This window comes from Sprattus sprattus, assembly GCF_963457725.1.
Source record: "Sprattus sprattus genome assembly, chromosome: 10".
In the NCBI taxonomy this organism is placed as follows: Eukaryota; Metazoa; Chordata; class Actinopteri; order Clupeiformes; family Clupeidae; genus Sprattus; species Sprattus sprattus.
The window spans coordinates 4,657,485-4,681,831 of NC_137908.1; the positions used below are offsets into that span (position 1 = coordinate 4,657,485).

The 24,347-nt window shown below is 47.4% G+C and overlaps 1 protein-coding gene across 1 annotated transcript in view; it reads left to right on the forward strand.

The window, feature by feature from the left end:
• Positions 1-23,671, forward strand: part of nav1b (neuron navigator 1b) — a 124,289-nt gene extending 100,618 nt beyond the window's left edge. The window contains 13 exon segments of the mRNA XM_080846272.1: positions 415-635; positions 1,541-1,712; positions 2,130-2,316; positions 4,331-4,428; positions 4,906-5,001; positions 5,770-5,938; positions 12,393-12,628; positions 13,315-13,469; positions 14,305-14,376; positions 15,831-16,027; positions 17,664-17,782; positions 18,076-18,273; positions 20,145-23,671. Of these exon segments, the coding sequence (XP_080702398.1) occupies positions 415-635; positions 1,541-1,712; positions 2,130-2,316; positions 4,331-4,428; positions 4,906-5,001; positions 5,770-5,938; positions 12,393-12,628; positions 13,315-13,469; positions 14,305-14,376; positions 15,831-16,027; positions 17,664-17,782; positions 18,076-18,273; positions 20,145-20,231 (2,007 nt within the window). The 3' untranslated portion in view covers positions 20,232-23,671.
• Positions 23,672-24,347: the final 676 nt, after the last annotated feature.

The window sequence follows — 24,347 nt, forward strand, 5'->3', positions numbered from 1 at the left end:
TACCCATCTATGTTAGACAGTTATGACATCATTTCCTCCTGTGAAGAAGACACTATGCATACCCATCTCTGTTAGACAGTTATGACATCACTTCCTCCTGTGAAGGAGAGACAATGCATACCCATCTATGTTAGACAGTTATGACATCATTTCCTCCTGTGAAGAAGACACAATGCATCCCCATCTCTGTTAGACAGTTATGACATCACTTCCTCCTGTGAAGGAGACACAATGCATCCCCATCTCTGTTAGACAGTTATGACATCACTTCCTCCTGTGAAGGAGACACAATGCATTCCCCATCTCTGTCAGACAGTTATGACATCACTTCCTCCTGTGAAGGAGACACAATGCATCCCCATCTCTGTTAGACAGGTATGACATAATTTCCCCCCTCCCTCTCTCTCTCTGCAGCTGAGGAGCTCCTTCAACAAGGCCTTCAGCAAGAAGGGCTCCAAGCTCTCTGCCTCCTACGCCGACATCGAGGAGATCGCCACGCCAGAGTCGTCCGCCCCCTCCTCTCCCAAACTGCACCATGACCCAGAGAACCCCCCCGCCTCGCTGAAGTCCTCGTTTTCAGCCTTAACCTCCGCCTCAGCCTCCGCCTCAGCATCAGCCTCAGCCTCAGCCTCAGGGTAAGAGAATCTTCACAAGGAGCAGCTAAGTAGTATGGAGAAGACTCTTGTCTCTGGTTCTAATCCAGCTCTACTCAAGGTTACATATTTCCCAGAGTCATCTAATGTAGTGTGTCTCTACAAAGACTCCTCTACCACCTCCTCCACTGTACTGTATCTCTGCAAAGACCCCTCTACCACCTCCTCCTCTGTAGTGTATCTCTGCAAAGACCCCTCTACCACCTCCTCCACTGAAGTGTATCTCTACAAAGACTCCTCTACCACCTCCTCCTCTGTAGTGTATCTCTGCAAAGACCCCTCTACCACCTCCTCCTCTGTAGTGTATCTCTGCAAAGACCCCTCTACCACCTCCTCCTCTGTAGTGTATCTCTACAAAGACCCCCCTATCACCTCATCCACTGTAGTGTATCTCTGCAAAGGCCCCTCTATCACCTCCTCCACTGTAGTGTATCTCTGCAAAGGCCCCTCTATCACCTCCTCCACTGTAGTGTATCTCTAAAAATGACTCCCCTACCACCTCTTCCACAGTAGTGTATCTCTACATAGGCCCCTCTATCATCTTACCCATAGGCACAGTTTATGTAGAACCGCTTTGAGAAGATTAGTCTTCGTACTGATTGACTTCCTCTGCTTGGTTTGACTCAGTCATTGATCACATAAGAAACGTAGTGAACGGAGACATGATTGCACTCCATGTCAATTCCACCGAACTCGCTTTCTGCCGCTTGTCTCAATCATGTCATCATCCACGACATTCCATATCGTTCCATCTGGAACACATTAGTGACTCTCTCTTTCTCTTTCTCTCTCTCTCTCTCTCCCTCCCTCTATCTTTCTCTTTTTCCTCTCTCTCCCTCCCTCTCTCTCTCTCTCTCTCTCTCTCTCTCTCTCTCTCTCTCCTGTAGGGTGTTTGAGGCAGAGGATGAAGAAGAGGGCGGTGAGGGCGACGAGAAGGTGGTGACAACGCTGCGCTCAGAACTCTGGGAAAAGGAACGGAAGCTGACTGATATCCGTCTGGAGGCACTTAGCTCCGCCCACCAGCTGGAACAGCTGCGTGAGGCTATGACCAACATGGAGGTGTGTGTGTTTGAGTGTGAGTGTGTGTCTGTGTGTGTGTGTGTTTGCGTGTGTGTGGTTGCGTGTCTGTGTGTTTGCGTGCGTGTGTGTTTGTGTGTGAATGTGTGTGTAGGTATGCATATGTGTATGTGTTGGTACGTGTGTGTGTGTGTGTGTGTGTGTGTGTGTGTGTGTGTGTGTGTGTGTGTGTGTGTGTGTGTGGCCCCCTTCCTCCTCCCCCTCTCCTGGGCACAGGCCACTCGGGGTGACATTATGGAAATGTATTTGGTGAATGGCAGATGTCAGCACTCTGGTGATTGATGCCATTTAAAGGTTCCAGTCCAAGAAGTACAAGGGTCTCGTTTGTAGAACATTCTGGTAAATGTCACAGATAAAATGTCACTATTCCAATCTGACACACTCCCTTCCGTTTCCAAGGTAACGGTGGAGACCCTGAAGGCTGAGAATGACCAGCTAAAGACAGGAGGCCCCTCCTCCAGACCCACCAGCTCCAGCTCCCAGTCCTCAGGGCTCATGTCATTGGGCACCTCGTCGCCACGGCAATCAATGGCTGCATCACTGCCTAAGACATCCAGCATGAGTATGGGAGAGAGTGGAGGACCAGGTAAGGTCCATCAGACACACACACACACACCCACACCAAAGCATGCACACACACACACACACACACCCATACACGCACATGCACACACACACAAACACACACACACACACACACCCATACACGCATGCACGCATACACACACACACACACACACACACACACACATATACACGCACAAACACACGCATGCACACACACTCAGACGCGCACACTCCCACAAATTGAGGCACTGTCATCTTTAAGGCATCCTTTCAGACACACACACTGCATGCAGCATGCCATGCATATATACACACATGCTTATGTGTATACACACAAATGCAGACGAACATACACACACACACACACACACACACACACACATACATATAAAAAGACGACACAAGCACTAAACACATGTTTATACAATTAGAATGCAGACGTACAGATTTACACACACTCACACACACACACTCACACACGCACACCTACTGTATATATAAAAAGACATTCTAAGAGACATTTACTGATACATGACATGCTTTTGATTCATTCTTAGGTTTTGTTGTATGTCTCTACATATTACAAGTGAAGTTGTTGAATGAATGCCAGACTTTTCCAACTTTTCAACCTTTCACTACTGCAGTGCTTAATGCGATGCCTTAGCCTGTGGGGGCATGTGTGGGCGGCTGGATCATTAAGACAAATGAAACAATGTGTTCTTCATTTCTCCAAATGATTGTCCCATCTTCTACCATTACGCCCACACCGGCGTCCGTGTGGCACTCAAGACTAATGTTGAGCCTGGAATCCCAATCCATCTCAGCCCCCTGCCTGTACTGCAGACATGATGTACAGCTGAGAATCACAGCCACGGGAAATTACAGCGGGAGATACGGCTCTTTATCTCTCGCTGTGTCTCTATGTCTCTGCGTCTCTCTCTGCGTCTCTCTATGTCTCTATCCCTCTCTATGTCTCTATCCCTTTATATCTCTCTCTATGTCTCTCTATGTCTCTATCCCTCTCTATGTCTCTATGTCTCTCTATCTCTCTCTATGTCTCTCTATGTCTCTATCCCTCTCTATCTCTCTCTATGTCACTCTGTCTCTATCCCTCTCTATGTCTCTATCCCTCTCTATCTCTCTCTATGTCACTCTGTCTCTATCCCTCTCTATGTCTCTATCCCTCTCTATCTCTCTCTGTCTCTATCCCTCTCTATGTCTCTATGCCTCTCTATCTCTCTCTATGTATCTATATGTCTCTATCCCTCTCTATCTCTCTCTATGTCTCTATCCCTCTCTATCTCTCTCTATGTCTCTATGCCTCTCTATCTCTCTCTATGTATCTATATGTCTCTATCCCTCTCTATCTCTCTCTATGTCTCTATGTTTCTGTATGTCTCTCTATCCCTCTCTATCTCTCTCTATGTCTCTATGTTTCTGTATGTCTCTCTATCCCTCTCTATCTCTCTCTATGTCTCTATGTTTCTGTATGTCTCTCTATCCCTCTCTATCTCTCTCTATGTCTCTATGTTTCTGTATGTCTCTCTATCCCTCTCTATCTCTCTCTATGTCTCTATGTTTCTGTATGTCTCTCTATCCCTCTCTATCTCTCTCTATGTCTCTATGTTTCTGTATGTCTCTCTATCTCTCTCTAGCTCTATCCATCCCTCTCTCTGTTTATTTTTTCTGTTTCTCTCCTTTCCCCTCTATATCTTTGTTCTCTCTTTCTCTCCCTCTCTCTCTGTCTATGTACCTCCCTCCGTCTCTCTCTCTCTTGTCCCCCTTCTCTCTTTCTCTCTGTTTTGTTGACTTGGTAATATGTGTGTATGTACTCTCCTACGGTATAGGTTTGGCAGGGGTAAGGCCTCTTCAGGAGCCATTGATCCATGTGATGGTTCAATAAAAGGGTTTTTAATGTCAAACACCTGTCTCCTCCTCTCTCTCTCTCTCTCTCTCTCTCTCTCTCTCTCTCTCTCTCTCTCTCTCTCTCTCTCTCTCTCTCTCTCTCTCTCTCACTCTCTCTCTCTCTATAGATACGCTACAGTGGGATGCTGTAGGTGTTGTGGCTCAGAAGGATGAGAGTCTGGTACGGGTGGTGGTGCGAGTACCAGACCAACACATCTTCAAGGAGGTGAGCCTCTCTGCCTGTCTGTCTGTCTGTCTGTCAGCCTGTTTGTCTGCCTGTGTGTCTGTCTGTCTGTCTGCCTGTCTCTCTTTAAGGGAACACTGATATCCATCATGACAGGACCACTGGTAATCTGTGACTCTGAGACCATGTTATATTGTATTGTGTTGTGTTATTTTGCTGCCAGTGATGTCTGTACCCTTTGTTCTGGTGACGGCTCTGTTCTTGTAACCCTGGTGACGGCTCTGTTCTCTTAACCCTGGTGACGGCTCTGTTCTCGTAACCCTGGTGACGGCTCTGTTCTCTTAACCCTGGTGACGGCTCTGTTCTCGTAACCCTGGTGACGGCTCTGTTCTCGTAACCCTGGTGACGGCTCTGTTCTCTTGACCCTGGTGACGGCTCTGTTCTCTTGACCCTGGTGACGGCTCTGTTTTGATAACCCTGGTGACGGCTCTGTTGTGTGCCTCTGTCGCTGACCCACAGGAGATGAAGCAGCAGGACTTCTACATCGGAGCGGTTCGGATCAGCCCCAGGGCCGACTGGACCTCTCTGGATACGGCTGTTGGCCAGGCCTTGAGGGTGTGTGTCTCAGACTCCCTCTCTGTCTCCCACGCTCTCTCTCTCTCTCTCTCTCTCTCTCTCTCTCTCTCTCTCTCTCTTTTTGTCTGTCTCTCTCACTCTCCTTCTCTCTCCCTCTCTCTGTCCTTCTCCTCTCTCTCTCCTTCTCCTCTCTCTGTCCTTCTCCTCTCTCTGTCCTTCTCCTCTCTCTGTCCTTCTCCTCTCTCTCTCTTTCTCCCTCTTCTTAGTTTCACTGTTTCACACACACACTCTCTTTTTGACCTCCTTCCCCACACTGTGTGTGCTATTCCCCTCTAGTCTTCCTCTCGCTAACTCTGCTCTTCATCTCTCTCTCTCTCACTCTCTCCATCTTTCTCACTCTCTCCATCCTTCTGTGTGTCTCTGACCTCCCTGTCCCCTTCTCATATCTGTTCCCATTATCCTCTTATAATCTCCGTAACATGATTGCACCCCCTCACTAATAATGACTGAAGAGAACAAAACCCCTAATGGAGATTTAGAGGACCTGAGGGTTCGCCCCTGTAATACTATGTGTGTGAGTGTGTGTGTGTGTGTGTGTGTGTGTGTGTGTGTGTGATCCATGTCTGTGTGTGTTTGTGTGTGTGTGTGTGTCTGTGTGTGTTTGTGTGATCCATGCCTCTGTGTGTGTGTGTGTGTGATCCATGTCTCTGTGTGTGTGTGTGTGATCCATGTCTCTGTGTGTGTGTGTGTGTGTGATCCATGTCTCTGTGTGTGTGTGTGATCCATGTCTGTGTCTGACCCCTACAGGAGTACCTGGCGCTGTTGGACCCCAGCTCCAGTCTGGGCCTGTCCATGGAGTCCATCCTGAGCTACAGCCTGGGCCCCTACAGACGGGTGATGGGGGCCGAGCCTCCCGAGACCCCCCCGGCCCGCGGCCTAGCCAAGAACCCCAGCTGCCTCGGGGTTACCCTCAAAGGTGAGAGGACAGAGAGAGAGAGGTGTAGTCAGCGTTAAAGGTGCAGTCTCCAGCTGAGAGAGGTGTAGTCAGCGTTAAAGGTGCAGTCTCCAGCTGAGAGAGGTGTAGTCAGCGTTAAAGGTGCAGTCTCCAGCTGAGAGAGGTGTAGTTAGCGTTAAAGGTGCAGTCTCAGAGAGAGGTGAAGTCGGTGTGACCCTCAAAGGTGAGAGGACAGAGAGAGAGAGGGGTGTAGTCGGTGTGACCCCTTAAAGGTGAGAGGACAGAGAGAGAGAGGTGTAGTCGGTGTGACCCCTTAAAGGTGAGAGGACAGAGAGAGAGAGGTGTAGTCGGTGTGACCCTCAAAGGTGAGAGGACAGAGAGAGAGAGAGGTGTAGTCGGTGTGACCCTCAAAGGTGAGAGGACAGAGAGAGAGAGAGGTGTAGTCGGTGTGACCCTCAAAGGTGAGAGGACAGAGAGAGAGAGGTGTAGTTAGTGTTAAAGGTGTAGTCTCCAACTGCCTCGGTGTGGCCCTCAGAGGTGAGAGGACAGAGAGAGAGAGGTGTAGTTAGTGTGACCCTCAAAAGTGAGAGGACAGAGATAGATGCAGTTAGCGTTAAAGGTGCAGTCTGCGATTCTGGCAGAGGGTTGTTGATATTTGAGCTCAACAGCCGTGCTCCTGAAGCCTTGTGTTTATTGGCTGGACTAGTGTAGGGCTCGTTCGGAACCACAGTGTTTGTTTCCCACACGTCCAGAGCCAGGGCTGTGTGCAAACACATATTAGAGCTGTGTGCAAACACTGGAGTGGGTTTAGAGCTGTGTGCAAACACATATTAGAGCTGTGTGCAAACGCTGGAGTGGGTTTAGAGCTGTGTGCAAACACTGGAGTGGGTTTAGAGCTGTGTGCAAACACTGGAGTGGGTTTAGAGCTGTGTGCAAACACATATTAGAGCTGTGTGCAAACACATATTAGAGCTGTGTGCAAACACTGGAGTGTGTTTAGAGCTGTGTGCAAACACTGGAGTGGGTTTAGAGCTGTGTGCAAACACATATTAGAGCTGTGTGCAAACACTGGAGTGGGTTTAGAGCTGTGTGCAAACACTGGAGTGGGTTTAGAGCTGTGTGCAAACACATATTAGAGCTGTGTGCAAACACTGGAGTGTGTTTAGAGCTGTGTGCAAACACTGGAGTGGGTTTAGAGCTGTGTGCAAACACATATTAGAGCTGTGTGCAAACACTGGAGTGGGTTTAGAGCTGTGTGCAAACACTGGAGTGGGTTTAGAGCTGTGTGCAAACACATATTAGAGCTGTGTGCAAACACTGGAGTGGGTTTAGAGCTGTGTGCAAACACATATTAGAGCTGTGTGCAAACACTGGAGTGGGTTTAGAGCTGTGTGCAAACACTGGAGTGGGTTTAGATCCGTGTGCAAACACTGGAGTGGGTTTAGAGCCGTGTGCAAACACTGGAGTGGGTTTAGAGCCGTGTGCAAACACTGGAGTGGGTTTAGATCCGTGTGCAAACACTGGAGTGGGTTTAGAGCCGTGTGCAAACACTGGAGTGTGTTTTGAGCTGTGTGCAAACACTGGAGTGGGTTTAGAGCTGTGTGCAAACGTTGGAGTGATATTAGAGCTGTGTGCAAACACTGGAGTGGGTTTAGAGCCGTGTGCAAACACTGGAGTGATATTAGAGCTGTGTGCAAACACTGGAGTGGGTTTAGAGCCGTGTTCAAACACTGGAGTGGGTTTAGAGCTGTGTGCAAACACTGGAGTGGGTTTAGAGCCGTGTGCAAACACTGGAGTGATATTTGAGCTGTGTGCAAACACTGGAAAGGGTTTAGGGCTGTGTGCAAACACTGGAGTGATATTTGAGCTGTGTGCAAACACTGGAGTGGGTTTAGAGCCGTGTGCAAACACTGGAGTGGGTTTAGAGCTGTGTGCAAACACTGGAGTGGGTTTAGAGCCGTGTGCAAACACTGGAGTGGGTTTAGAGCTGTGTGCAAACACATATTAGAGCTGTGTGCAAACACATATTAGAGCTGTGTGCAAACACTGGAGTGGGTTTAGAGCTGTGTGCAAACACATATTAGAGCTGTGTGCAAACACATATTAGAGCTGTGTGCAAACACTGGAGTGTGTTTAGAGCTGTGTGCAAACACTGGAGTGGGTTTAGAGCTGTGTGCAAACACTGGAGTGTGTTTAGAGCTGTGTGCAAACACTGGAGTGTGTTTAGAGCTGTGTGCAAACACTGGAGTGGGTTTAGAGCCGTGTGCAAACACTGGAGTGGGTTTAGAGCTGAGTGCAAACACTGGAGTGGGTTTTTAAGCACACACACGCTGAACGGACAGCAGGAGGACTGTGAGGAGCCGTTAGCGGAATTTGACAAAAAGTTTACTGGACTAGAATCGAGGACACTCAAAGTATACTCAAGTCTAACCTAGGAATAGAATGCTGTCAGTGTACTTGACATGCACATCAAGTATTCTCTACGAATCCCGCTTCAGTACAGCACACAGTTCCTCAGTGTTTGGTTGTCTCTGCTGGACCTGATCCGGTTCTGATCGGGCGCTGATTGTGTCCTAATCTGACTCTGATCTGGTTCACATAAGGTCCCCTGAAGAGTATCTATCTGGACCCCCCCCCCCCCCCCCAGTCCTGGGAAAGAGCCCCCTCCTGATGCAGGGAGCGAGGTTAACAGGGATGGGAAAGGGATAAGGGAAGTTGTTGTTGGCTCGTTTCTCGTCCGTCTGCTGGTCCTTATCAATCCCATCATGCTTAGGGGCGAGGAGCCAGACGAGAGGCGTCTTCCTGTCCCCAGTGCGGCTTCTGTTCCCGACCTCCTCAGCAGTGACGTGGGGCACAATCCTTTAAAGCCCCTCGGAATAAAAACACCCCGTCCCGTCACAAACAGGTTTCTCTCTAAGAATCACTGCTGTCATTTCCAAGGTCCTTTGGGTAGTCGTGGTTCTCTGAAACACTCCCCCCCCCCACACACACAAATGTTCTCTCTCACACACACTCACAGTCTCTCACACACACATACAGACTCACTGTCTTTCACGGTCTCTCTCTTTCACAAACACACACACACACACACACACAGGGTCTCACACATACGCACCACACACACACAAACATAAACACACACACACACAAGAAGTTCTCTGTTCAATTGTGTTTTACGTCAGGTGTGTGTCTGTCCTTGGCTGTCCTCTTCTCCCTCTTCTTGGGGATCTGGCGGGCATGTTTTTATTTTGCTTTCTCCGACAGACACGTTGATTTAATATGTCTGGAAGAAGTTTCAAGGGCTCCAGGAGTGCATCTAAACAGTCTGAGAGCTTACGTTAACATGACAAGAATCTGTCTGGCTGTCTGATTTGAAGATATGATGTTGCAGTTTAAAGTTTTAATCCTCAGGACGCTGTGTAAGCCCATAACCTTGTTTAGTTCTACAGTTGTAGAGTAGAGGACAGAAGTAGTTGATAGTTTTATGAAGGTTTTGAAGTAACACCTCTCACATACTTTCATTTGCATATCAATAACTCATTTAACATTAAACCCTACTCTACTGAGGATTGTTGACACCTCCTCCCCATCCTCCGTGTACTCTGGATAGTACAGACACCTCCTCTGTAGTCTGGATAGTACAGACACCTCCTCCCCATCCTCTGATAGTACAGACATCTCCTCCCCATCCTCTGATAGTGCAGACACCTCCTCCCCATCCTCTGATAGTGCAGACACCTCCTCCCCATCCTCTGATAGTGCAGACACCTCCTCCCCATCCTCTGATAGTACAGACACCTCCTCCCCATCCTCTGTGTACTCTGGATAGTGTAGACACCTCCTCTGTTGTCTGGATAGTGTAGACACCTCCTCCCCATCCTCTGATAGTACAGACACCTCCTCTGTAGTCTGGATAGTGCAGACACCTCCGGCTCCTCCCCATCCTCTCTGTAGTCTGGATAGTGCAGACACCTCCTCTGTAGTCTGAATAGTACAGACACCTCCTCCCCATCCTCTCTGTAGTCTGGATAGTGCAGACACCTTCTCTCTGTAGTCTGGATAGTGCAGACACCTCCTCCCCATCCTCTCTGTAGTCTGGATAGTGCAGACACCTTCTCTCTGTAGTCTGGATAGTGCAGACACCTCCTCCCCATCCTCTCTGTAGTCTGGATAGTGCAGACACCTCCTCTCTGTAGTCTGGATAGTGCAGACACCTCCTCCCAATCCTCTGTGTAGTCTGCAGGGTAAGGACTTCTCCTCCTCACACTCTGTGTAGTCTGGTTAGTATGGACACCTCCTCCCCATCCTCTCTGTAGTCTGCAGGGTAAGGACTCCTCCTCCTCTTGTCGTAGGCTGTTAGTATCTGTCAGCATGTTGCTGAGCCCAGGCCCACTCTATTGTACTGAGGACAGTCGAGAGTGACAGCACTCCAACATACTCTCTCACATGTTCCCAGTCCTTTTCTCTCTGTGATCCGGAGGCCTGGGATTCCTGCTCTTCCCAGAGTGAGTGTGTGTGTGTGTGTGTGTGTGTCTGGCCATAGGCCGCTCAGCTACTGCGTGCCCCTTTGCACAGTGGGGATAGTCCTGCCACCTGCCCCACATTCCTCCTTCTGTTCTCCCCTGTGGTGTGGAGGTCTGGGATGCCTGTCCCGGAGGGAGGCTGACGGATGGGCCTCGCTCCTGGGAGGCTTGGGAGCGTTGGGAGCGCTGTCTGATCCACCTGGCAGGCCGGGAATGCCACTAACCAGGCTGGGCAGCTTCAGGGCACCACGGAATGGGAGAGACGGAAAAGAAACGAATCCCTCATCCCACGTCTGTGAGGGGTGTGTTTGTGTGTCGACAGACTCCAGATGGTGGAGTCCTCAGATGAGCAGAAAACACACACACACTCTTACACACACACATTCTTACACACACACTCTTACACATAGCTCACAGCAAGGATGATATTACATCCTGGGGGAGAGGGGAGATGACACGTAACCACGCCAGCACCCTCCCCCCGCTGGTGCCTAATCTAGGGGGTTGGGGTGGGGGTTCGGACGGGGTTGGGGGTGGGGGTGGGGGTGGTGTTGGTGTTGGGGGTGGGGGTGGGGGTGAGGGTGGGGTTCGGACGGGGTTGGGGTTGGGGTTGGGGGTGGGGGTTCTTATGGGGTTGGGGGTGGAGGAGGGTGGGGTATTTTAAGCTCAGACTGACTGTAGTCGTGTTGTTTATGAGTGGACATGTGATAAGGTAAGATACACGCAGATGCACAGCAGATACCCACGAGGCTCTGCCAGGAACCAGCAGTCATGGAATATTTACACCTCTCTGCAATTTGCTGAGCGGTCCCGAGCGGATCTGGCCCAGATCTGGGCCTCATCCGGGTCCAACTCAGCTGCTTTCTGAGGGCTCTGGGGCATAGAGACAGTGACTGTGGAGGGGTTTAATGTTTGTGCCATTCCCTGAAGGTTGAAGTCTTTTACACCTCTGCACATGGTGATCCAGTTGATACATGCTGCGCCTTGCGACGGCCCCATACTCAAGAACACTCTCTCTCTCTCTCCCTCTCCTTCTCTCTCTTCCTCTCTCTCTCCCTCTCTCTCCCTCTCTCTCTTCCTCTCCCTCATTCCCTCTCTCTCTCTCCCTCTCCCTCTCCCTCTCTCTCACTCTCCCTCTCTCTCCCTCCCTCTCCCTCTCTCTCTCCCTCTCCTTCCCTCTGTCTGTCTCTCCCTCTCCCTCTCTCTCACTCTCTCTCTCCCTCTTTCTCTCTCTGCCTCGGCCTTTAAAGAGTGTTTCCTTTCAAACTCATCCCAGTCGGCCTCGTACAGCCTTAACTTAATTAGCCTGAATTAATTTCCACGGCACAGTGAGAATTCGCTGTCAAATTTCATGGATGTTCAGTACTGTGTTGGTTTGCAGTACACTAAAAGATTTAACACGTGTAACTTTGATAGTCGTGTATTGCAAACCAGTGTTACAGAAAGTCAGTGTTACAATCAACGAAGGGAGGAAATCAATCAATTTTTAAAAAAATCAGTTTCCTCAAAAATGCTTTTCACGAATCCCTGACCTAATCAAACATTTATATCCCTAGCGTAGCTATGTCAGTTATCGGACAGTGTCCAACATCGGCCATTCTGTTAAACAATCAAAAGGCTAACTTTAATAATGGATTAACACTCGATATGCTCAGTTTAATAAGGGGTTAACATGACAACTTGAACGTTTGTCGATAACATGCACCATCTGATAATTAACACTGTTATGATATATACATAATTAAACAGGTTCTTCCCCTCTTCCTCCCCTTGATTGGTTCCCTATATGCGTAATTAAACAGGTTCTTCCCCTCTTCCTCCCATTGGTTGGTTCCCTATATGCATAATTAAACATGTTGTTCCCCTCTTTTCCCCGTGGTTGGTTCCCTACATGCGTTATTAAACAGGTTCTTACCCTCTTCTTCTCCCCGTGGTTGTTGTGTGGTCCCCAGGTCTGCGTGAGAAGTGTGTGGACAGCGTGGTGTTTGAGACGCTGGTCCCCAAGGCCATGATGCAGCACTACATCAGCCTGCTGCTCAAGCACCGGCGCATCGTGCTGTCGGGCCCCAGCGGCACGGGCAAGTCCTACCTGGCGTCCCGCCTCACCGAGTACCTGGTGGAGCGCAGCGGGCGCGAGCCCTCGGACGGCATCTCCATCACCTTCAACATGCACCGACAGTCATGCAAGGTGTGCCTGCCGCCACTCGCCGCATGGTCTACAGTGCCAGTCAAAAGTTTGGACACACCTTCTAATTTTTCGAGAAGTTTTTTTTTTACTTGTATTATTTTCTTCATGGTAGATAACACTTTTTTTGTTTAGTATATCATTCTATATGTGTTCTTTCGTAGTTTAAATGTCTTCAGTATTATTCGTAGAAAATAATAAAAAGAAAAGAAGAATTTTAAGAAAACATTTCTCAAAATAATTAAAGGTGTGTCCAAACTTTTGACTGGTACTGTATGTGTGGAGCACCGCAACAACACACAACCGTTGAAATACTATCATGGTCCGGCAGAATCTATCCACTGTCATGGCAGTCTTATCCAAATCACTCACAACAACAAGCCATCCAACACAGCCATATAACATATAACATTGACAAAAGTCATAACAGAAATAACTCTGTCTATATATAAATATATACTGGAAGGGCCATATTTTGCATTAATTGATTTTATAACAGCGTAATTGCAGACATATTAAATACATGTGCTCCTATGACAATTATATTACATTTCTTAAGAGATAGAGTTCTACATACATAGTTCCTAAGGACACTTCATTTAAAGTGGGGCCAGGGAAGTTCAAGTTTAATGTCGCTGGGTCGGGTTTCGTCGGAGAACTTAACTTCCTCTTCCTCCTTCTGTCACCAGGATCTTCAGCTCTACCTGTCTAACCTGGCCAATCAGATCGACCGGGAGACCAGCACCGCAGAGATCCCATTGGTCGTCATCCTGGATGACGTGCACGACCCCGCCTCCATCAGTGAGCTGGTCAACGGTGCCCTGACCTGCAAATATCACAAATGGTGAGGAGCACTGGCCCACAAATAGACGGAGATGCTTGCATGGTGCTCTCACTCTCTGAGGCCTGTGAGCAAATATAGCAGTGGGCACAGCCAAACCTCCATGTGTCAGTGTGCACAGGCCATGATGATTTACTACAGTAAAAAAAGGGGGAATGCCTGCTAAAGCTATTTTAGGATCTGTGGACCAGGTTCTGTGCAAAGATCAACTTGTGAGGTCTATACTCAATACCAGACTTAGGCCCGATCTCAATACTCCCCCTTATCCCTTATCTTCCCCCTTACCCTTGAAGTTGCGCGTTCATGTGAGAGCTAGTGGTGTCTCAATACCCAATTTGATCAAGATTAAGGGATAAGATTTAGGGCTATATGGCCCTTGGAGTCAAGATAATCCCAGACCTTACTTGCTCCTCCAAGCGCTATCCCAGAGCACACAGCGAAACCAGCCCGGGAATTTTCAAAAAAAACATGGCTGCTTGAAGTGAGGAATATTTTACATGAATAAAAATAATAAAGCTATCTACACAACTTTTTATATGTTTATAATCACTTGGTTTGATCTGAAATGTGCTACACAAACGATGCAGAGTATTGTAGGTCTTAACTGAAGCTTTCAAACAGTAGTTTTAGGTTACAGCTAACGCGTATGCCACCACTTCATTGGATTATATGGTAGCTTGCTAGCTAGATGCTACACACAGCCTGTTTGCAGTTAATCTCAATGGGAGCTTAAGTTTTCTCTTCACTACCTCTGATTTCACAGTAGTGACTCTCTCTGCTACATTAAGAGACTGTCAGTGTGAAAGATGGATTGCTCAGTGGGTTTTGTCTTTTCCAGCCCATACATCATCGGAACGACGAACCAGCCTGTGAAGATGACCCCAAATCACGGACTTCATCTCAGCTTCAGGTGGGCGCTAAGTTCACCCTAAACACCTAAACCCATTACTCCTAAAGAGGAGGCCGTAGAAACTAAACCTGGCACACACAACTTCATGATTTGACAACCCTCAGCAATACATCACTGGCAGTTTGGCCTTTAATCCTTTATTCCAATCCTTAAGTAATGGCCTTAGCAGTCAATGTGGCAGTCAGTAAACAGGACAGCAGCTCTGTGGTGTCTGCGAGGAGGATCACCTTCTCTTCACTATCTGCTGGGAATCTCATCAGTCACCGAGCTGCTGTGAGCTCCACAGAGACATCATAGAGCATCGAGCATTAGTGGGCTCAAGTGCATGTCTCCAGTGGAGGGTTTAATAGTGTTTGTTTAGTAGTGTTTAGTAGTGTTTGTTTAGTAGTGTTTGTTGAGTAGTGTTAAGTAGTGTTAAGTGGTGTTGGTTTAATTAGTGTTCAGTGTTAAGTAGTGTTTGTTTAGTGAGTGTTTAGTTAGTGTTCAGTGTTTAGTGAGTGTTCAGTGTTCAAAGGTGTTTGTTTAGTGAGTGTTTAGTGGTGTTCAGTGTTTAGTGAGTGTTAAGTGTTTAGTGAGTGTTTAGTGAGTGTCCAGTGTTCAATAGTGTTTGTTTAGTGAGTGTTCAGTGTTCAGTGTTAAGTAGTGTTTGTTTAGTTAGTGTTCAGTGTTTAGTGAGTGTTCAGTGTTCAATAGTGTTTGTTTAGTGAGTGTTTAGTGAGTGTTCAGTGTTAAGTAGTGTTTGTTTAGTTAGTGTTCAGTGTTTAGTGAGTGTTTAGTGATTAGTGTTCAGTGCATGTCTCTTTAATAGGCCCCAGTGAATGTCTCGTGTGCTGCCTGTGCCCTGATGGCCTCAGACTTTTCCATATACCTAGTCTCACAATATACAACGCGATACTTGGTAGGACTATTGCTTAATACACACGCAGTATACCTAGTTTCACATTATACAACGCCTTTTCCGGTTGGGCCAGTGCTTAATACACACGCCATATACAGGCTCAAATACACATAAGCGTTTTTTTTAAACGGGACGCGAGCAAATGCATTGATTCCTATGGCACGGCACGTTTACCGTGTGCGCCCCTTCTCCACCACGCGTTGCGTCTTTGAAGCGTTTTTTAGGTGCGCTTAAAAGTTGAACTACTCTCAACTTTCCAGCGCAAGGCAGGGAAGCGCACCGCTTCTGTTTTGGCCGCCACACTTTGCCAAGGCGTCTACGCCTGAAAAAAGATGCGTATGTGTATTTGAGCCCTACCTAGGTAGGCTGTCGCAGCCTGTAGGCCCGGCCCTTAAAGTCAAAGCTGCTTCTTTGTATCAGTAGAGCAATCACTTTAACATTAGCTGTTTTTTTTTAAACTGCTTACCTTAACCCTAATCCTGAAGTACAATTGTTGCATAATGCTTCTTTAAAACAGATACATTGGTGGTCTGACGTGTCACTGTTTTCCTCCCAGGATGGTGACCTTCTCCAACAACGTGGAGCCGGCTAACGGCTTCCTGGTGCGCTACCTGCACAGGAAGCTGGTGGAGGCGGAGGAGCCGCGGAGCCTGGCCAACCAGGACCTCCTGCGGGTGCTGGACTGGGTGCCCAAGCTCTGGTACCACCTCCACGCCTTCCTGGAGAAACACAGCACCTCAGACTTCCTCATCGGTAGGTCCCCACCTCCGCCACCACTGTTTGGTGTCTGTTTGGGCTCTTTTTTAGTAGCGTTAAGTGTTTAGTAGTGTTTGTTTAGTGAGCGTTCAGTGTTTAGTAGTGTTTGTTTAGTAGTGTTTGTTTAGTAGTGTTTGTTTAGTGAGCGTTCAGTGTTTAGTAGTGTTTGTTTAGTAGTGTTTGTTTAGTAGTGTTTGTTTAGTGAGCGTTCAGTGTTTAGTAGTGTTTGTTTAGTAGTGTTTGTTTAGTAGTGTTTGTTTAGTGAGCGTTCAGTGTTTAGTAGTGTTTGTTTAGTGTTTGTTTAGTAGTGTTTGTTTAGTGAGCGTTCAGTGTTTAGTAGTGTTTGTTTAGTGTTTGTTTAGTAGTGTTTGTTTAGGAGTGTTTGTTTAGTGAGCGTTAAGAGTTTAGTAGTGTTTGTTTAGTGAGCGTTCAGTGTTTAGTAGTGTTTGTTTAGTGTTTGTTTAGTAGTGTTTGTTTAGTGAGCGTTAAGTGTTTAGTAGTGTTTGTTTAGTGTTTGTTTAGTGAGCGTTAAGAGTTTAGTAGTGTTTGTTTAGTGAGCGTTCAGTGTTTAGTAGTGTTTGTTTAGTGTTTGTTTAGTAGTGTTTGTTTAGTGAGCGTTCAGTGTTTAGTAGTGTTTGTTTAGTGTTTGTTTAGTAGTGTTTGTTTAGTGAGCGTTAAGTGTTTAGTAGTGTTTGTTTAGTGAGCGTTCAGTGTTTAGTAGTGTTTGTTTAGTGTTTGTTTAGTAGTGTTTATTTAGTGAGCGTTAAGTGTTTAGTAGTGTTTGTTTAGTAGTGTTTGTTTAGTTAGCGTTTAGTGTTTAGTAGTGTTTGTTTAGTGAGTGTTAAGTGTTTAGTAGTGTTTGTTAAGTGTTTGTTTAATAGTGTTTGTTTAGTAGTGTTAGTTTAGTAGTGTTGGTTTAGTGAGTGTTCAATGTTAAGTAGTGTTTCTTTAGTGAGCTTTAAGTGTTTAGTAATGTTTGTTTAGTGAGCGTTAAGTGTTTAGTAGTGTTTGTTTTGTGTTTGTTTAGTAGTGTTTGTTTAGTTAGTGTAAAGTGTTTAGTAGTGTTTGTTTAGTTAGTGTTCAGAGATGTGGGTTTAGCCAGTGGAGGGTTGAGTGGGTGTGCTTGGTGTGATGGGGAGGTGGGTAGAGGGAGGGTGTCTTTCAGGTTACTCAAATTAAGACCCTAGAATATACATGATTGTGTAATTGAACACACATGTACAGGAAGAGAGGGAGAGAAAGAGACTTGACGAAAAGACCCAAGAGGGTTCAGTTTTCGTGTTAATTAAGATCCACCCTCTTAGCTTCCTGCGCTCCGCTCAAACAGAGCTGGTGATCGTACCAGTGTCATGTTCCGTGCAAGGGCTTGTGTTGCTCACACTTCCCAAACACTTCCGGCAGACTTCCGACAGGTTTATAATTTTTCCTTAAGTTAACTCCTGGGCTTTTCTTTGCCCATGTCTGCAGTGATATGATACTGTGTGTGAGGACTGCATACAGTATGTTAAAGTGTTCATACTCAAGTGTTCATGCGTGTGTGTGTGTGTGTGTGTGTGTGTGTGTGTGTGTGTGTGTGTGTGTGTGTGTGTGTGTGTGTGTGTGTCTGTGTGTGTTTGTGTGTGTATGTGTACAGGGCCTTGCTTCTTCTTGTCCTGTCCCGTCACCGTTGGTGAGTTCCGCACCTGGTTCATCGACCTGTGGAACCACTCCATCATCCCCTACCTTCAGGAGGGATCCAAAGACGGCATCAAGGTAACTCTCTTCAAAACGTTTACTGCACACCTGTGATGTTACTAGACATTTGTCATGACAATGCGAATAACTGTGTGTGTGTGTGTGTGTGTGTGTGTCTGTGTCTGTCTCTGTGTCTGTCTCTGTCTCTGTGTCTGTGTCTGTGTCTGTGTCTGTGTCTGTGTCTGTGTGTGTGTGTGTGTGTGTGTCTGTGTCTGTGTCTGTGTCTGTGTCTGTGTCTGTGTCTGTGTCTGTGTGTGCGTGTGTGTGTGTGTGTGTGTGTGTGTGTTTGTGTGTGCCTGTGTGTGTGTCAGGTCCACGGACAGAAGGCTGTTTGGGAGGACCCCGTGGAGTGGGTGAGGGGGACGCTGCCCTGGCCGTCAGCCCAGCAGGACCAGGCCAAACTCGTCCACCTGCCGGCCCCCACCTTGGGCCCCGGTAGCCCCGGGCAACCAGCAGAGGAGCGCCCGCACAAGGAGACTCCGCCCAGCGGCACAGAGTCCGACCCGCTGGTGAGTCACCAGCTACCCCACAGCTACCGTTAGCCCTCTCACACACACATCACACCCCAGCTATCGTCAGCCCTCTCACACACACATCACACCCCAGCTATCGTCAGCCCTCTCACACACATCACACCCCAGTCCTCACACACATAACATCACACCCCAGTCCTCACACTCATAACATCACACCCCATCTATGGTCAGTCCTGGCACACACACACCTCACACCCGAGCTATCGTCAGCCCTCTCACACACATCACACCTCAGCTATCGTCGGTCTTGTCACACACACGTCACACCCCAGTCCTCACACACACATCACACCTCAGCTATCGTCAGCCCTCACACACACATCACACCTCAGCTATCGTCAGCCCTCTCACACACACCTCACACCCCAGTCCTCACACACACATCACACCCCAGTCCTCACACACATAACATCACACCCCATCTATGGTCAGTCCTGGCACACACACACCTCACATCCTACCTATCGTCAGCCCTCTCACACACACCTCACACCACAGCTATCATCAGCCCTCTCACACATCACACCCCAGCTATCGTCAGCCCTGTCACACACACATCACACCCCAGTCCTCACACACACATCAAACCCCAGTCCTTACACACACATCACACCCCAGCTATCATCAGCCCTCTCACACACACAGGAGTACCATACTAATTTGAACAAGACCAGCTGCTCATGTCCAGTGGTCAGATTTTTCCTGAGGTAGCTAGGTAACGTTCACAGTAGGCTGAGGCATGATGACTCCTCTCCTCTCCTCTCACTCCTCTCACTCCTCTCCTCCTCTCCTCTCCTCTCTCTCCTCTCCTCTCCTCTCCTCCTCTCACTCCTCTCCTCTCCTCTCTCTCCTCTCACTCCTCTCTCTCCTCTCCTCTCCTCTCCTCTCTCCTCTCCTCTCCTGTCACTCCTCTCACTCCTCTCCTCTCCTCCTCTCTATTCTCTCTCCTCTCCTCTCACTCCTCTCCTCTCCTCTCCTCTCACTCCTCTCCTCTCCTTTACTCTCACTCCTCTTCTCTCTCTCCTCTCCTCATTCACAGTAGGCTGATGCATTATGACTCCTCTCTCTCCTCTCCTCTCCTCATTCACAGTAGGCTAAGGCATTACGACTCCTCTCACTCCTCTCCTCTCTCGCCTCTCGTCTCTCTCCTCTCCTCTCACTCCTCTCTCTCCTCTCCTCTCCTCTCCTTTCTCTCCTCTCTCGCCTCTCTTCTCTCTCCTCTCTCGCCTCTCCTCTCTCTCCTCTCCTCATGCACAGTAGGCTGAGGCAGTATGACTCTAATGACTAATGACTAATGACTAGAGTATTAACTGATTCACATGCATGTCAGCTATCTAATTGATTCTTTTCTGTGTCCCCACTAGTAGGTGTTTGAGTGTTTTGTGTGTTTGAGGTTGTGCAGAATATGTCACTAATGTCCTCTCTCTCCTCCTTTCCTCTCACTTTCCTCTCTCTCCTCCTCTTCTCTCCCTCCTCCTCTCCTCTCCTCTCCTCTCCTCTCCCTTCACTCCTCTCCTCTCTCTCCTCCTCTCCTCTCCTCTCCCTTCACTCCTCTCCTCTCTCTCCTCCTCTCCTCTCTCCTCTCCTCTCCTCTCCTCTCACTCCTATCCTCTCCTCTCCTCTCCTCTCACTCCTATCCTCTCCTCTCCTCCCCTCTCCTCTCCTCTCCTCTCCTCTACTCTCCTCTCACTCCTCTCTCTCCTCTCCTATCCTCTCCTCTCCTCTCCCCTCCTCTCCTCTCTCTCCTCTCCTCTCCTCTCCTCTCCTCTCCTCTCCTCTCACTCCTCTCTCTCCTCTCCTCTCCTCTCCTCTCCTCTCCTCTCCTCCTCTCCTCTCTCTCACAGATGGCCATGCTGCTAAAGCTTCAAGAGGCAGCCAACTACATCGAGTCTCCTGAGAAGGAGCTGGACCACAAGCTCCCAATCCTCTGAGCTCCTCACAGTGAACTGAGTGGCCCACGTCTGGGACAGGTCTGGGCCAGGTCTGGGCCAGGCGTGGGCAGGTTGTGATCCAGACCCTGGTCGCTTAAAGATGCAGTCCGCGATTCAAGTTTCGCTAAAGGTTGTTGATATTTGAGCTCAACAGCCAATCAAATTACACCCCTCCCTTCCATGCTCCTGAAGCACCATGTTGATTGGCTGGGATTGTGTATGGCTCTGGTCATGCCACTATGTTTGTTTCCCATTGACAGACAGAGGACAGTGAGCCGCAATTTGCCGAATTTGACAAAAAATGTATGGGTTTACGATCACGGACTGCACCTTTAAAACACAGATCTGGAATCGGGCTCGGTCAGCGCCTCACCTCTCACATTCCCGGGCAGCACCAGGCTTCTGGATCTGATTCAGCCCGGACCCGGCCAGCCCTCGTCTGGTACCGATCGCCTGCCATCTGAAATACACGGGCCTGTAAAATGAACTCTTTTAAAGTCGTCATCTTTTGTGTCTTTCAATACTCTAGTATTGTACTGTGCTATCAAGACATATGATTCCCATTTGCTAATTTACTCTCTAACAGATCACTCCCACCTCTCTTGCTTTCCCCCTTGTTTTTCAACCATGCCGAGCATCAGTATATGTTTACATTAAACAAATCTATAGATATGATACCGTACTACCTATTCTCGCAGTCCGCCATCATCTCTGGGCATGTTATTTAAGGTTACGCTGTACTGTAACACACCTGGTCAGTGAGAAACTGTCATTCCTGTTTCTAGTGCTGCCCTCATCAACTCAAGGACACCGGTGCTACTTGCCTCATCCCCACTTCACACACACCAGAGGCTCTCCCTGCTCAAGAGGGGATGGCGCAAACAGTTCAGACCCATAGCAAAAACCCAGCACAGCGACGCCTGTGATCCTTTAGCCAATCTCAAAGCCAGTGCGGTCCGCACCAACAAACCCGTTTCCTAAGAGTTCTATTCACTGCTTCTTTTAGATGAAACATGTAACTGTTTGTATTTTTCTTCTTTTCTTTTGGCTGTCAGTCTGGTTCTTGTCAAACAAAATGTCCACCCCAGGCCAAGACTTCAAGATATATGCAGATTTCTGATGATTCAGATCCTACTCAATCAGGTCACCATGTTTGATCTGGTGCTCATACTATCAATATGCCTTAAGACATCCACTAATCGTCTTGTGTAGTTCTGAGGGAGTGGGACAGGGAGAAGGTATTGGCGCAGATGTCTGCAGAAGGTAAAGAGTGTGTAAGTGAGTGTGTGTGTGTGTGTGTGTGTGTGTGTGTGTGTGTGTGTGTGTGTGTGTGTGTGTGTGTGTGTGTGTGTGTGTGTGTGTGTGTGTGTGTGTGTGTGTGTGTGTGTGTGTGTGTGTGTGTGTGTGTGTGTGTGTGTGTGTGTGTGTGTGTGTGTGTGTGTGTGTGTGTGTGTGTGTGTGTTTGTGTGGAACAAGAAGGCTGCCTCCCCGAGAGAACAGTGTTTTAAATTTGCACAGTGCAGTGAAGAGTGAATGTCAAAGGAGGGGCAGTCCCCAGGCGTGACCTGTAGGTTCAAATATGTCCTGTAGGGGGCAGTAAAGCTGCCTATGTTCTCACTTCTCGCTGAACTCCAAGCTCTTATTCAACAAAGACACTTGTAAATGCCCAGTCATTACTGGTAAAATCAGCAAGACATTGAAAAGGTATGGGAGCCAACTATAGAGAAGTAAAAAAAAAAAAAAAAAAAATCTGTAACTTAAGAATATTACCCTGTTTTTCTTTTAAATGAGTTTGATTCGAAAATAATTCTCTTTGAATGTTAATAAAAGAGCTTAGTGCAGTATAACGAGGCACAGAGATAAGCCAGTCGCCATATTGTTTTTACGTCACTGTAGTCACATAGTGGAGGTACAGCTTAAAGTTCAGTGATCTCTTCAGACAAGTAGGATAACTCAGGCTTGTATTTATACTCACCCTCGCATTCGTAGCAGTCCAACCACTCCAGTTAAACGGTGCAATTTTTCTTCTAATGACAAACCAAATACTCAGAACCACGTTCCTGCATACTGACTGTAATACAACTGAGTGTAGGCCTAGGTAGATTTAGAGACGCATTAAAACACTTTCTATAGGGGTTGGCGGTAGACCACTGTAGGTGACTGGTGCTATGACACGCTCGTCTGAGACGATTCTACCGGTGAAACCCATCCAGCCTTCGTAAACGTATCGATGCATAACCCAGGGACACCTGTAACATCAAATCATCCATTCTTAATATCGTCACCTCGTGAGCCCTTCGGAGATTGAGTTGATGAGTTTTGAAGTGCGGTGACACCAGACATATCTCAGTACAACACAAAGACACGTATGTTTGTCTTTTTTTCTCAACTCCACTGGGCTTATCGCACTTGGACACTGCTGGAGCTTCAGTTGTAGACACTGGTGTTTCTTTCTTGTCTTTGTACAGTGCAGTGATCACACAAAGTAAACAGGAAACTGAATCAGGTTCTTAAGCTACTAGATGCCATTGATATGTAATGATACCTGATTGAGTTTCCCCCTATAATACGCAGTTGCATTGCATGCAATAGATAACAGTGGGATTTGCACACAGACTGCGTGCGGACCGGTAGACCTTTCCGTGGTCAAAAGTCAAAGGTCGTATGAGGGAACAGTACTTTGTTAAAGTGCATGTTAAGTTGAACTCATAGCTAGGCAGACCACAACCAAGGAGATGATAAAAACACGTATTGTTTAAAAATAGTCCTTCCTTTTATAAACTATTTTAGGTTTTGTACCTCTACATGACTACCACTGTTTAACCTGTCTGTGATTTGAATGTCAGATTGCTTGCTTCATTTATAACAGCAAAATAAAGGATGCCGTGATTGTTAATAGTTGAAAAACTAACAAATACATCATGCAAGCTAGTTCAATAAGTTACAAAAGATTATGAAAAATCATTTTTACAGAGTGAACCTTTTATACTTTTGGTTGTTTCCTCGGCTACAACTAAGATCCTTATCGGATTACTTTGAGAACGACTGCTTCAGAAGTCGATGGCTTTTGCTACTGTTAGCACAGATGCACATAAATGTGTAGTGATGTTTCAGTATTCTTAAGGTGAACAGATGAGATAACAGGCGTGCGGGCTCAGACAGCGTGATGATGATGAAGATGCTGACCTTCCTCGGCCTCTACTTCCTGCCACCCCCACCCCCCTTATTCTTGTGTACAGAGTGTTGGTACCAAACTCCATCCTGTTCCGTCCTCATTTCTCTCTCTCTCTCTCTCTCTCTCTCTCTCTCTCACTCTATCCCTCTCTCTCTGGGTGTCGTGCTTGTTCTCTGTAATGGACGTGCTGTGTTGTGCTGGGACATTTTCACCTTAGAGGACTATACAGCAACTTCTACTGGCTTAGGAAAACACATGTATCCCCCCCCTCGACCCCCCCCCCCCCCCCCTCTGGTTTGTGAGGCGTGGGGATGATGTTTTCTCTCTTTTGTTTTACTTGTTTTTTTCTTTTTATTCATTTGGATGGCGCATGGGATAGATGTTTCCGCCAAATGACTAAATGTAAAAATTAAATAAAAAAAGAAAAATGTCTTTTCCATGGCGGAGGCACGCTTCCCTTCAGAGGGGCTTCTGAGGCCTATTTGAAAGTAACCATGACAACAGCATGACTAGCCCAGCGCCCCAAGTTCGCTAGTTAGGCTAAGGTGTGAGCCAGTGTCAGCTGAGGAGGCTATTTGGGTTAAACCCTCAGGTCTCACTGTGCAGGGGTGAATGGGAAGGGACCTGCACTGGAAGATGTTAAGAGTGAACTGTAGATTCAGCTGACTGGTTCTCAGCAAGAAAGAGGCTTTTTTTTATATATATATATCCTCTCTCCCTTCTTTTCAGTGCCGTTAACGAAAGAGATTTTTTGAATGATTTACCTAAATTTGACAAGTAACCGTGTATTGAAAGAATATACTTCTTAAACCCTGAGAATTGTTTATGTTCTCCTCAATACATACCACTACGGGTTGCTGGATAGTCACCTACGTCATGTAAAGCTTGTTACTGAGTCAATATGAAGTAAATAAATGAAGTAAATAAATAAATAAAGGTTC